The sequence below is a fragment of the Apaloderma vittatum genome, unplaced genomic scaffold (assembly GCF_000703405.1).
Source record: "Apaloderma vittatum isolate BGI_N311 unplaced genomic scaffold, ASM70340v1 scaffold21535, whole genome shotgun sequence".
Lineage (NCBI taxonomy): Eukaryota > Metazoa > Chordata > Aves > Trogoniformes > Trogonidae > Apaloderma > Apaloderma vittatum.
The window spans coordinates 1-12937 of NW_009719122.1; the positions used below are offsets into that span (position 1 = coordinate 1).

At 41.8% G+C, this 12937-nt stretch overlaps 1 protein-coding gene across 1 annotated transcript in view; it reads right to left on the bottom strand.

The window, feature by feature from the left end:
• Window positions 1-9148: 9148 nt before the first annotated feature.
• Window positions 9149-12937, bottom strand: part of NSMCE2 (non-SMC element 2, MMS21 homolog (S. cerevisiae)) — a 5615-nt gene continuing 1826 nt past the window's right edge. The window contains exons 4-5 of the mRNA XM_009870524.1: window positions 12678-12784; window positions 9149-9512 (exon numbers count right to left, since the gene is read on the bottom strand). Of these exons, the coding sequence (XP_009868826.1) occupies window positions 9353-9512; window positions 12678-12784 (267 nt within the window). The 3' untranslated portion in view covers window positions 9149-9352. The remainder of the gene's footprint in view (window positions 9513-12677; window positions 12785-12937) is intronic.

The window sequence follows — 12937 nt, forward strand, 5'->3', positions numbered from 1 at the left end:
GGGAGAGAAAGCGAGCCCGGCTCCGTTCCCTTGGTTTCTGCTTTCTACGTTTTCTCCCAAGCCCCAATTCTTGCCTTTTATCTGGTCGCGAAATAACTCGCCCTAAGGTTTGCATGTTGCGTCTTCATTCGAAGTTCGCAGACTTAACGTGCACTGTCTTTTGTATTGGGTGATTCCCATGTGAAAACTCTGGGCTCTCCGAAAAAGGAATAGCACGAAGAGCAGGCGGCAGCCAGCAGCCGAAGTGAGCTGCGGATCGGGCTCAGCAGCCGCCCTCGGGCTCAGAAGCGGGGCTTTAAAGGAATAGTAAACAGATTTGCAGCCGGGACTGTTAGCAAATGGAAGAAAAAAGGAGAGAAAACCAGACAACAAATCATCCCTGGAACAAAACGCAGACAGCTGTAGTTTTGACAAGAGTGCTTCAGAGGGAAACTCCAGCTTTTCTGTTTACATATATGCAAATTTTTTATAATTCAGTGCTGAAGCTTCCCTAATGACACAGGGAGCCTGCGTTTTGTTATTCTGCAGGATTGGCTCCTATTCCATGTCGAGTTCCCCAACCTTGGTCTTTTTAAGAAGCAGAGAGGGCGCAGGAATGGGCCATGCCAGCTCTGAAGCCCGTGATGCCAAGCGTGCAGGTATTTGCTCAGATTCCTGATAGATAACTGCACGGCAAACCCATGCGTGCCTTCAGCTACTTCTAGTGTATTTTAAGAAACACATGAAACTCTTGTGCGGGATGACTCATAGCATAGCAGTCCCATTAATGCATTTAAATATAAAATGCATATGCCATAAAGGGATATCCCAGGGCCTGCATTTTCCTTTTCTTTTCTTTTTTTTTTTTTCCCCAGAAATACAATTCCATTAATGTCTGCAGATTGTTTCTGAGCGATTCACCACAAGTCTTGAAGCACACTATATTATTTCATTCTCTTATAGGTAAAGCATGTGCAGCTATCCACCAGAACTTTGTTTTACTTTTCCCTTCCTGGAAGTTTTATAATCAGGATGCCACTGCCAGGTGAATTTAGCTGGTAGGATGCTGCACGTGTGGGCTGCTTCCTACATCTACGATAGCACGAGATGCGGGCAGGTGTCAGTGCTTTTGGGGACGGGAAGGCTGTAGACATATCACAATAGAAATGGACTCACATAAACGTATGCACGGGCATTATTAGTGTATAACAGCGTCCCCTGTACTCTATCAGACTGAGATGCTGTGCGAGCAGGAGTGAAACCACCAGTGTAAAAACCATCTAGGGTAATTATGAGCCTTTGCTACTAACCCTCCTGAAGATCCCCCTCTCCAGGCTCCTGTGCGAGCTCAATTTGCTTCAAGGAGAAGGGCCGTACTAAGGATCCATTTTCACACATCGTTGGAAGTCATATCCTTCACCTTCCCAGCTTCTCACCCATTTAAAGCCTCTTAAGAGTCCACAGCTTGTCACCTCATGCTGGCCCTACGCCACCAGCACCACCACTGGTGCTCAGTTCAGGCTACTGGCAGCCAAATGGGGATGGCACCCATGGCTCCCTAAGAAGGGCAAAAAGCACACCTTGTCATCCTGTTCCCCCCAGAAGCCATCCGGGGTGTGAGAGCAGAGCAGAGCGCAGGGGTACATGCAGCATGACACCCCACAGTCCTCCCACATGCCTCTGGGTGTCTGGGCAGCCTCTTCCCTCACAGGGATTCCCAGGGATTTCTTGCTCTATGGGGGTGGCCCTGCTTACTGGAGCACAGAATATTGGGTGTGCAGGCCCCAAAGGCAAAGATAACTCCTGGGCAATTCATCCTGGGTGCCCTCTCCCAGCTGACTATACAGACCAAAATTCAGTTGTCTCCATGTCGCTGAGATGAACCACAACTTAAATCTCTCACTTGTCAAGTCTTTGCAAAATGGGGGCAGTTCTTGACGGCAGGAAGCCTTCCTTGCTTCTTTAAAATCCCTGGCATGCTTTCAGGTACTCGAAGCATTAATGTAATGAATAAACATAGAGTAGTAATTATTAACCAGATTAATAATGCTCACTCCCTTATTCTCAGTCTTGTGTTTTGGGTCTGTATCATAAGAAAAGGCCCACATCCAGACTCCTCTCCATCCCCATCATATTCATTCTGTGCAGAGCAGAGATTCCCATTTTGGGTTTTCTGGGTTTTCTAATTTCAGCTGCTCCCCAAAATGCAAAAAAAAAAAAAAAGGAAAAAAAGAAAAGAGGATGCCAAGAATGTGGTCTGATGATCTGCACAGCATGGTGCTTCTCAGAGGGTTGAAACTTGTCCTCCTTACCATCTCCACCAGTGCTTGCATGCAAGCCTGGTTTGGTTATGACCAGCACAGAGAACAGGAAGAACTCCAGGGAGAGGTTTGTGAAGAACAGATGAACTGATGCAGCATTTCAGTATTAGAAGATTTTTGCAGAATATGGAGCTATCACACTTGCCATAGTGGTCTCTTGTTCATTGTAGGTCACGCCACAGGCTTTTAAGCACCCAGACCTATCTCCTGCATTAGTCTCCTCCTGAAATCAAAAGCCATTGGGGGGGCTTCCTTCTATTCCCTGCACAAGCCGTAATCATTCTGTCTCCCCCTTTCCCAAAGTAAATATTTTGGGTGTCTACCTGCTTTGTGTATATGAGACGAATACTAGCATGGTCATCCTCAGCTGTGACTGTGGTGAATTTGAGTCTGAATGGCTTTACAGCCCTTCCAAACAAACGGAGGTGGTGGTAGCATCTCCGATGGACAGCGCTGTACATCACTGTGGAGCATGGGTCAGTGCAGAATTACACTTACAGACCTAACTTCGGGATAAAACATTGACTATGTGAATGACTCTTCCTACCTAAGCTTTGGAAAAATGAACCATGGTGAGCCAGCAAAATACAAGGAACCAAATGCCCAGCCTGGGATGCTCTGATGGTGGCCCAGTACCAGCAAGGTGGCCTTTGGGGGTGCAGGGCAGTAGCCTTTGTGCTTGGCAAAGGACAACAGCGTGCAACAGGCACCTTTCGAATGCTGAGACTGAGGAGTTCCCAGCCAAAGGGCATTACAAAATCATTACAGAAAGTAGATTCTGCCTTGGAAAAGGATGGCCAAAGCAAGCAGGACTGCTTGATGTCTCCTCTTCTCCTGGAGTCCCAGCTGCTAGGCAAGGAGCTGGGCCTGAGGCAGAACAAGATCCTGTGGGATGTGCTTCACAGATCTGGCATGCCCCAGCAGAGGGAAGGGTCTTGCCCAGCACAGATTCACCAGAGCGGTGACAAGATGCATATTGCTCCTCACCTATTTTTTCTCTATTTTAAACTAGACAAAGAGCGTTATTGCATCTGCTATATGAAGATTTAAGAATCCAGAATTTCTGGTGGTCAGTTATCGACATTTCCTTTTCCTGGCATGTTATTTTATTTAAGGGGATTTTGTTTACGCGGTATTCAAGCATCTACCTGTCTCACCCTCAGCCAGTGCTTACACTCATCTGATCAGCTGCTTTTCCTTAGATGCTCACAAAATTATCTCCGCTGCTCCAGTTCTCTGACCCTTTATCTTTGTAACTAGCGCAGCCAGAGGCAATGAGAATTGTGTAACCATCTCCCCACTTCCCAAGTGCTTGGGACAGGTCTGGTAAGTTTGATAATACGTCTCATGGGATACACAGGGTAAATCTCTATTAGATTAGGCCACTTATAAATAAACTGACTGCTCGCTATGGAAAGAAATTAAAAATTCATTATTTTAGTTATCAGATGAGAGAGGTGTGACGCATAACTACTTCAGCTAATATTAAATTTTCAGGCAAATGATGAAAGTAACTATCTTTATTTTACAAGTTATCTCAAGCCATGTAACAAAACTTGAACTGCTACATTGAAAGCCAGCCATTTAAAAACAGTCGGTCATCCATAACATGCTAGTGTACACAATCACCCTGCACAGACAGGGCTCAAAGAGTAGTTCTGTGGCCAGGTGACAAAAGAACTTAAAAGTGACGGGGTTTTTTTTATAGCAGAAATGGTATCTGTGATAAACCCACAACCATCCTTAGAGACTGTGGAGCTCACAGCGGCAGATTCACTGTGAAGATATAAAACACATGATGAGCACGTAGTGACATCAAAAGAAGTGCAGTGTAATGGTGTTCAGATGTCTCCCCTTAAGCGCGCGCAGAAGCTGCTCTGAGGGTTGCTGTTCCTAGGAACTCTAAATAATTCTCTTTTGATAAGTCAGTTGTTATCGAATCCAGGGAGTCTCATGAGCAGCACCTCCTGACTTTGTTCCTTTGCAGACTAAAGAGCATGAAGGCTTCTTCTGTTGCTTGAAAGACGTGTGAAGGTTCAGGTTTTAAACCTCAAATCCTGTTTTTACTTCAGAAGTTGATTGCACAAGCGGACAGTGAATGAGTGTCTCTCCATTTCCCTTGCGGTCAGAGAAGATCCTATTCATACTGAGTTTACAAGCAAACACTTCCTTTGGTAAGCTTCCCATGCAATTCAATTCATGTGCGTGCTTTCAAGCCTTGTCTTCGGGTCTGGACTAACATCAGAATAAGCGAGTGAGGCAGGCTCTCTCAGCCCACCACAGCATTTTCTGCAGCATTCTGAAATAGTGAAATGCACAGCGCTTTCTGTGCATTGCTGCTGTCCTGTTAAGTCGCTGAGATTGCTCATGCATCACGAGGCGAAGAACACACAAAGGTATCTACTGTACGATGTACATGCATCCCAGAATTTTACTTGCTTAACAATCAATCAAATGTTTTTGCTTCTTTAGTTACTGGCTGGCAGCCTAGAATCCACTGGCACCTACGCATAGGATTCTCCTGTGAGCATTGCTGTGACCACATCACGTGTTTGAGATAATATATATCAACAGTCAGTACTTTATGACCAGAAAATAAACCATTACTTATGGAAAACTTGTAATTTGCAGTCAGTACTAGTCTGTACTTGCAGTGAGGAACCATCAGTTTAAGGCTTTGGCTATAACAACAGAAAGGAAGGTCTGTCCTTGGGATATTACAACATTTTCTACTCCAGGAAGCCCTTTCCTAGTGCCTCCTCTTCACTGTATAACAGAGCACTATCCATTACGGAAATGTTTGGTTAATGGACCACACAGTACCTCAGGATCCCACTGAGATTTTTAGTGAAGATAGAGATTAACATTCACTTAAACCAGCACTGGAAGTTAATCAAGTTTCACAGTGAATTCTAAGCTAGTTTTGTCCACAACACTAGAGCTATTCTTGAGAAAAACGTCACGAGGTACTTGTGACCACAGGTAGACAAGACCTTTGTCATCAGCCACTCATGAGGAAACATGAACACGTCCAAAAGGACATTGTCTAAAATAAGGCAGTGTGTTGGCCTTGGCTGTTGAGTCATCGGTATCACTTCCTGCAGCCCCTGCGTTTGCTCCGGGTATTTCTCAAGGGAGCCCTGACTTAGCCCAATCTTTTTGATTCTTCTAGAATGAATAAGATCACAGCTCCGAAGCAGTAATGATGAATGTATTCTTGATTCAGAGGAATGTGTGCCCCTTTTAGCACAAGTGTGCTAAATCTTCCATGAGATGCCCGCCTGATTAGTTTTTATCTTTACATGTCATGGCTCCACTGGTTTGAACACTTCAGAGTCTCCAGTTGTAAAATGGAGAATTCTGCTTCACAGAGAGAATCTGTTCAAGTGAGGGAGCTGTGTTAATGTCCCTTGCCTTGGGGTACTACTGAAAGCTGTTGCATATAGATCTCTCTTGCCTTTTTTTTTTTTTACATGTTTGATTAGATGTTTCTTTAATCACTCAAACTACTATGTGAAACTTCTGTTCTCTGGCAGAGAGAGATTCTCAGGAAATTCCTGTGACAGACCCTTATCAGCTACATGGAGGTTTGCTGCTTTTGTAAAGCAGCCCTTACGGAAAAGAAAAAAAACGCACCTCATCTCTAAGTTTCTTTCCTTAAATATTGTTGCAAAATTTCTGACGTCAAACAACGAGATACAAATTACCCTGTGAACTGTGAACATATGCCTGTTTACATATGATATCTTATAGCCAAAACAGATTAAGATTTGCAGGTTTAACTGCTGTTGAGTTTCCACTTCTGTGAATCATAGAGATCAGCTTATTCATCACAGACACTTATTTTTAATCTTTAACTCTTTCAAGCTACTTCTATCCAGTGTGGCGATTATGAGGGACAGAGGACACAGGGGAACAGCGAAATCACAGCTGCATAAGAAGCCCCAGACTTCTTTGCAAATGAAAGAGCAAAGAGCTGCCAGTAACTGCAGCCTCCCTGGTGAATCAGTAGCGGTTTATAACTTCTACCACGTCAGTTGACAGGCACAGAAGCCTTCCCAATTGCCAAGGCGAGTCTGTCCTTCTACCCAGTAAAACGCCAGGTGCGATTCATGCTGATGACCAAGCCTGTAATCTCTCAGTTTCAGAATGAAATTGCTTGCAAGAACTAAGAAGAGAGAACTAGCTCTGAAAAACCAACAGGATGGCTCAAATTCCAGGTTCAGAGATGAAACAAAAAATTCTCACTCACCATACTAGGATTTCTTGGATGTTATGATATAGTTTAAATTCAGTTTACATTCAAACATTTTGGGGACAAGTTCATTGATTTCAGTAAATACAGGCAGTTTTCTCTAGCAGTTGAATCTCTGTGATGCCTCACTGATTTTGATGGGACACAAGTACTCTCATCAGCAACCCTGACATAAGTGCATGAGTATTTGTCTTTTTTTTGGATAGTATGGCTGTGGCCATACTTGACAAGAGGTATCTCTTATGATGCATCAAACCTACTTCTATTTAAATACACATCTCTTCACCTCATATGTGATTGATATTAAAACCAAGCCAGTAAGTGCTGCCAAAATTAAGTCCATTTGTTTCAGCTGAAAACTGAGAAGGATTTCAGAATTCAGGCTGCACTTGCACTTGCTGTTTGGGCTCTCTGGTTCACTGATGCTGCCTGGCTCAGGCTTGCTAAGAAGAGAAGGAAGTTCATGTACTTAGAAGGCAGGAATGTGAACGATCAAAAATACCTTTCCACTTATTGTGGCAATAAGTGAGTGCTTGACTCACTTGTTCTCTTAAAGCATTGCTTCAGATTTGTTCAGTTTTTCTCCCACCTGCATCATCTTAGGCAGACAGTTCACATTACTACCTGTGGATTAGCTAACACAGAGACAGATTGAGTGCAGCTTCCACTAGCACTGCTACGGGTCAAGCCTCTCTCTTTAATGCACAACAACAAGGTGTAACCAAGACAGCAATCACCCTTCCAGCATTACTCACTGCAACATGAGGGTAATGACTGTAGCAGGAACTCTAACCAGTGAGGGTATACTGGTACAAACACCACAGGTAGCAAACCAAACCTGCTGCCACCAGTTTGTTGGTATGAATTAATCTGGATATACTTTAGCATTTATAATGTTCTGCGTTATTGGAAGGCACACTCAAGCATCCAGACACCTAGACTAGCTAAATTTGACACCGTGTGACACTGTGCCGGTGTAAAATGTATGTACATCTCTGCATCTGAAAACTTGGGAGACTGATTACCACTGGGATTGAATTAGATCCGTGAGGACGTTAATGCACCTCTGTCAGGAACTGCACAGACTGTTTAACCAACACAGGTTTCTGTTTCTGAGTCTTCTGCTTATAAATGGTGCTGGAGTAAATTTAACCACAAACTTAAAGAAAAAACAAAAAGCTATGAACAGTTTTGGACAGTCCCATGTTCCCTCCTTTTATTTTAATTTTTTTTTTTTTCTGACAAATGCTATTGTTAACATCTTCCCTTGTGGTATTTAACTGAAAATTGGTGACCTACCTTAAAAACTACAGGTTTGAGACCTGAGATGTCTTAAAAGGGACTTGTATTTTACACATAAAAATACAAACAAGTACATGCTATTCAACTACCCTCCAGTCTCTTTCAGCTATTTTAGCTGAGCTTTCGCAGACAGCAGCACTCATGATCACTGCTGAGTTTTGAAAAGCCAGACCTTTGGGGTTAGTCTACATTATGAAAACTACCCAGCTAATTCCCATGAAGTGTTTTGAACACAAAAGCTCAGTGCAAATAATGATGGTTCAGTTCCCTTTTTTAGCAATGAAATCGGCTTGCAGATTAATATCCTTCAATTATAAAATAACAATTTCAGTTGGAAGTGGTTTGCAGTCTTAGATGCAGCTGGGGTTAATAATGGTCTACACAAGGAACACTGTTAGCAAACAGTAACCCAAAGTGAAAAGCTCAGCCTTCAGGTACCTTAGCTACATTTTACACCAAATGTTAGATTGTAAATTCAGAAAAATGACCTAGGAAAATACTATCTGACCAGCTAAGGATCTCAAAGCTCAAAGAAACCTCAATTTTCTGCTTCACATATGCCAAGTGAGAATTGCCATCTCACCACCAAGGCCTATGGTGGTCTTTTACCTGTGGCTATTTCCAATTCATGTATGTAGTGCCTTATCTGCTACATGTTTTCAGATCAATTTAGGTAACAAACATGAAATGTCACAAAGTTTAAGTCTTTTTTTTTTTATCTGTGCCCAAATGCATAGGTATCTAAAGCTTATATAAAATGAGATTAACTGATTTTCAATTCAAGGCATGTGATTACAATATTATCTGCAAATTAGTTATTGGAATACATTTGTAAATAATTGATACTTATATAGTATTAAGGTAAAGCCCCCTGGGACTTCCAAATGCAAAAAAAAAAGCCTGAAATAGAAGCTTACGAATCTCAAAAGAAAAGCCGAAGTTAGGGGAGAATGTTCAGAAATAAAAAACCAAGGCAAAGATCCACAAAGCTGAGTGGAAATTTTGCGTGTCTACACATAAGGTATAGATGTGCAGCACTTCCTACAAATTAAGCTCTACTAAGTTTTCCTGAGGTTTGTATTAAAACATGGGATTGATACCAAGCAGGGTATGTCACACGGGTAAATCCCTACCCTGAGTGTCCTACTCTGAGTATTCTCAGCAGTTACAGAACAGAACTATCCGCAGCAGTGAGCAAATCACTTGCTATTACACGCGGCAGAATCTGCATCTCTAATACGCTCAAAACATTAGCACGCTGACAAGGAATGTTAAATGCTGCAAAATGTGCTTTATTTAAAAAATGTAAGCTTTCAGAATTTCAGGAAGGTTAAAAAAACCCCGAACAAGTTAAACTGGAATTCCTCATAGTTGGCAGTTGAAAAAATGCTTTCAGTTACAGCCGAGACCTTCAACCTTGCTTATACATGAAACACTTTAAATAACTATCAGTTATACAACCTACTGAAAATCAGCAGCTTATCTCACAAGACCTCTAACAACAAATTTTGTCTGTGGAAGTATCGTATTCATCTGACTTCTCCAGTGTTGACCAGCTTTGTTTATTCTTACTGTCAATTGCTCTTTTAAGTGCTTCATCTGGCACAAGATCTGATCCTTTTACATCAGCATGGCTACAGCCAATTTTAGGGCACCTGTTAAAAAAGAAGAGAGAGACTCCATTGAATCGGAAGAACTCTATTTGTCAGATATAGGCTTTTACATAACATCTGCTAGTTTATTTTATTTATCTGGGCTTCCTTCTCTCTGTCAGTTCCTTGTTACCTTTTTTGCTCTTCACCAGCTGTCTGCGGGGAAAAATAAATCCATTTATCTAAACTGGTGTAAATCAACAGCTGAACAAAGGAAGGAACACAGTGAGAGACAGAGCTTCTCACCTGTAGATCACTCTCTTGCTTCATGTACATAAGCTGCCTGCATCAGTAATGCTACTAGCATTGCATGGGCATCTTTCTGCGTTGCTTTCCCTCTTTGCAGTCCTCTACAAACTATTAATCTGCAGTGGGGAAGTATAAGCTTCACTGACAGATAAATAAGGAAACTAATTCACAGGGAAATAGACAAAAGAGAGTGAGACTTGCAAAGGCTGACTGATGAATCAGTGGATGATGTAGTTGGTGTAAAAATTTACCTGGCCTTTTATGAACTGAGAAAGCAAAGAAAGGGAAGAAGGGGTCAAATTAACAGCCTCTAAATGATAATCAAATACAAAATGTCTTACAACTACTTGAAACAGCCAGATAAAGACAGCAGGGTGAAAGATACTCTGTGAGCAAAGGTCATTTTCCTTGGCAACAGCCCAAACATGCACAGATGGTACCTGTAGTCAGAAATAACACTTTTCCTTGATTTTTCATCTGTTAGGAATAACTTTTGTCTGAGATACTGAACTTAACTGTACTCAGTACTTGTAGCTTTTACTCTACATTTGTGCCCAGCTTACTTTGTTTGTCATAGATAAGTCAATTGCTCTGTGCCTCAGTTTTCCCATTTGTCACCTTAGTAGAGCAATAGTTTGCCAGATTAATGAATAACAAGCACCTAGAAAGTTTCCAAAGTTTCCTGTAAGCATAAAGTATTAGTATGTCCTTCCAGGCAGTGGAAAATAGTGAGCAAACTGACACGTAAGAGTTGCCTAAAGGAGTCTATGATGAGTCTATCAGCACAAAACCGGTGGCTGTGCGTACGTCAGCTGAAGAGCTGACATTCAGCCAGGGTGCTGCCAAGGGCACCGCAGGGATCCCGTGAATCCCAGCTGGGAAGTACGTGTGAGGAAACAGGCACTTCTGTAACTCCAGAGTGAGCAACAGCTTTAATTTCAGAGTCCGGGTAGAAGGAATACCCCTAACCCCAACTCCGCTCTGTCAAGACACCTGCCTCCACCTGAATATTGCTGGCAGGAGCACAGTCAAGTAGCAACACCACAAGAACAGGGTGCTCGTGTGGGGAAGTTGTGGCATCAGCTGGCTTGTCTCCCCAGCACAGCAGGCTATGGTTTTTCAAAACTGACTGCATTTTCACAAGAAAGGTTAAAATTACAGCGAGTCAGTGAGACTGGGCAGAGAAAACCAAGTGGCCTTTCTTAACTTAGTTACAGTGATACCGAGTTATTGCTGTGTGTGTGCTTTTCTAGCAAACAGAGTAACTACTGTGAAAACAGTAAGGTTGCAAACTCAAAATTAAGAACTTTCAGTATTCTGACTGCACAAATAACTTTATTTCGTGTATAAGGTAGCTTTTAGAGCTAGGTGCTGGACAGCTTACATGATTTTTTTAACTCTAAAATTTCTCTAAGGCTTTGATTTCTTAAAAGGTAAAATAAAAATTCAGTCATGTGACTCTATTAGTTTTTCAGCAACAGTGAAACTTTTGATTCACCGTGACAATATCTACTACCATGACATTTTCTGTCATGTAGAATTATTTAGAGATGAACATCCTAAATGCAGTTCTGTATTGAAGAAGGTATTTTTGTTACGGTGTTGGGCTGCTGAGCACATGGTTCCTAACCTGTCCCTATCCTCCAGAACACTCACTTTCTTCTCTCCAATTTGTGAACTATTTCCTAAATCTCATTCGTTTTTCCAGACAAGACTCTGTTCAGCCACATTGCTGGTTTTGTTTTTATTCCCAGGATATTGCACTCACTTCACCTTTTTCTCCCTAGACCTCATAACACAGGCAAGACACATCTGTTTCGTTCTTCAAGATGTCTCGACACTAAGGTAGTGGCTGGACATCCCAGTTGATGCTTAGTTTTATAGCAGGAGTGAGGAATAAAAAGTCCCACTCTACCGTTGTATCCCCCATGGCAGAGTACATAGAGTCTAATGGAAATGCAAGAGCAATGGATGGAGAAGTAGCTGCCTGTTGGGGAAATCAGGTTGTGAGTTTATGACAGACTTTCCTGAGCGTGCACAAACCGCACGTTATTAAAAAGTCCACAACTGCTAAGTCTCCATGAGGTCACAAGCCCCAAAGCATGGTGCTCTAGTGTATATGGTGTAAAAGCAAATGTAAAATTAGTGATGAAATTATATGTCCTCTAAACTTTCTCTAAAAAGTTTGAGCCCTTTGTCTTCTCTTTTTAAAAAAAAAAAAAAATTTTTTTTTTAAATATCAAAAACTTCTTCAGTCTGAAACTTTGAGCAGAGAGATCCAGGTTTAAATATTCCACTGTTACACCTTTTCATTCAAAAAATATGTCCTGTGTGGAAAGTAGCAGGCTGCTTTGATGATATAAAGTAAGAATTATTTAATTGCATCATAATAGGTATTGCACAATCCTGTCTGATCATTCTTAAAGCTATGTCTGATTGTTCTTAAACTCTGTACTGCCTAAAACATTGTGCTTTAATACTTCTCACTTTAGCACTCACTTAAGTGTTTTAATATTTCTCAGTTGTATCGAAATACAACTGCAAAGAGGATGCACAGAGGGGATGTTTATTCTTTTTTTCATTAATTTCAGGGCTTGCTAAAGAAAATCAGCCACTATATTTTAGGAAGCTGGAATTTCTCTTGCTGGCTATACAAAATCTCTTTGCTTCTGTTGTGCAGGTACCACGAGTGGCTGTAACTTCCCCACACACTTCCTGAATATTTCCTTACACATTGTTTTGATTAAAAAGAAAAGCTCCTTCACGTGTACAGTACTAATGAGGAGGCTGTGACTTGGGCAGACACTGAGGTATTACTTCCTGCAGCCTTGCCAATCCAAATACATTTCCTAGAACCAGTGGAGTAAAATTCCACTTACACAGCAAAGCAAATAGCTTTTCCACATATTGTTAGCTTACCGGACTTTCTTCTTTTGCTGCTTTCGAGTCTGGATAAATTTTAGAATGGCCTCTTCTTCATAAGAGTGTCCACAGATTTTGTTTCGAACTGGCCGCTTCATTTCCAGCTGTAATCAATAAGGTTTGGTTTAAAGGAACTGATAATGGCCACAAAAATGCTTCTTAAGGGATTTTATGTAAAACAGCAGGAAGCGTATTTGCCACACACACATGATATTCCACTCAAATTATGAGGTCAGGTCCTGAATAGTAAACTGCAT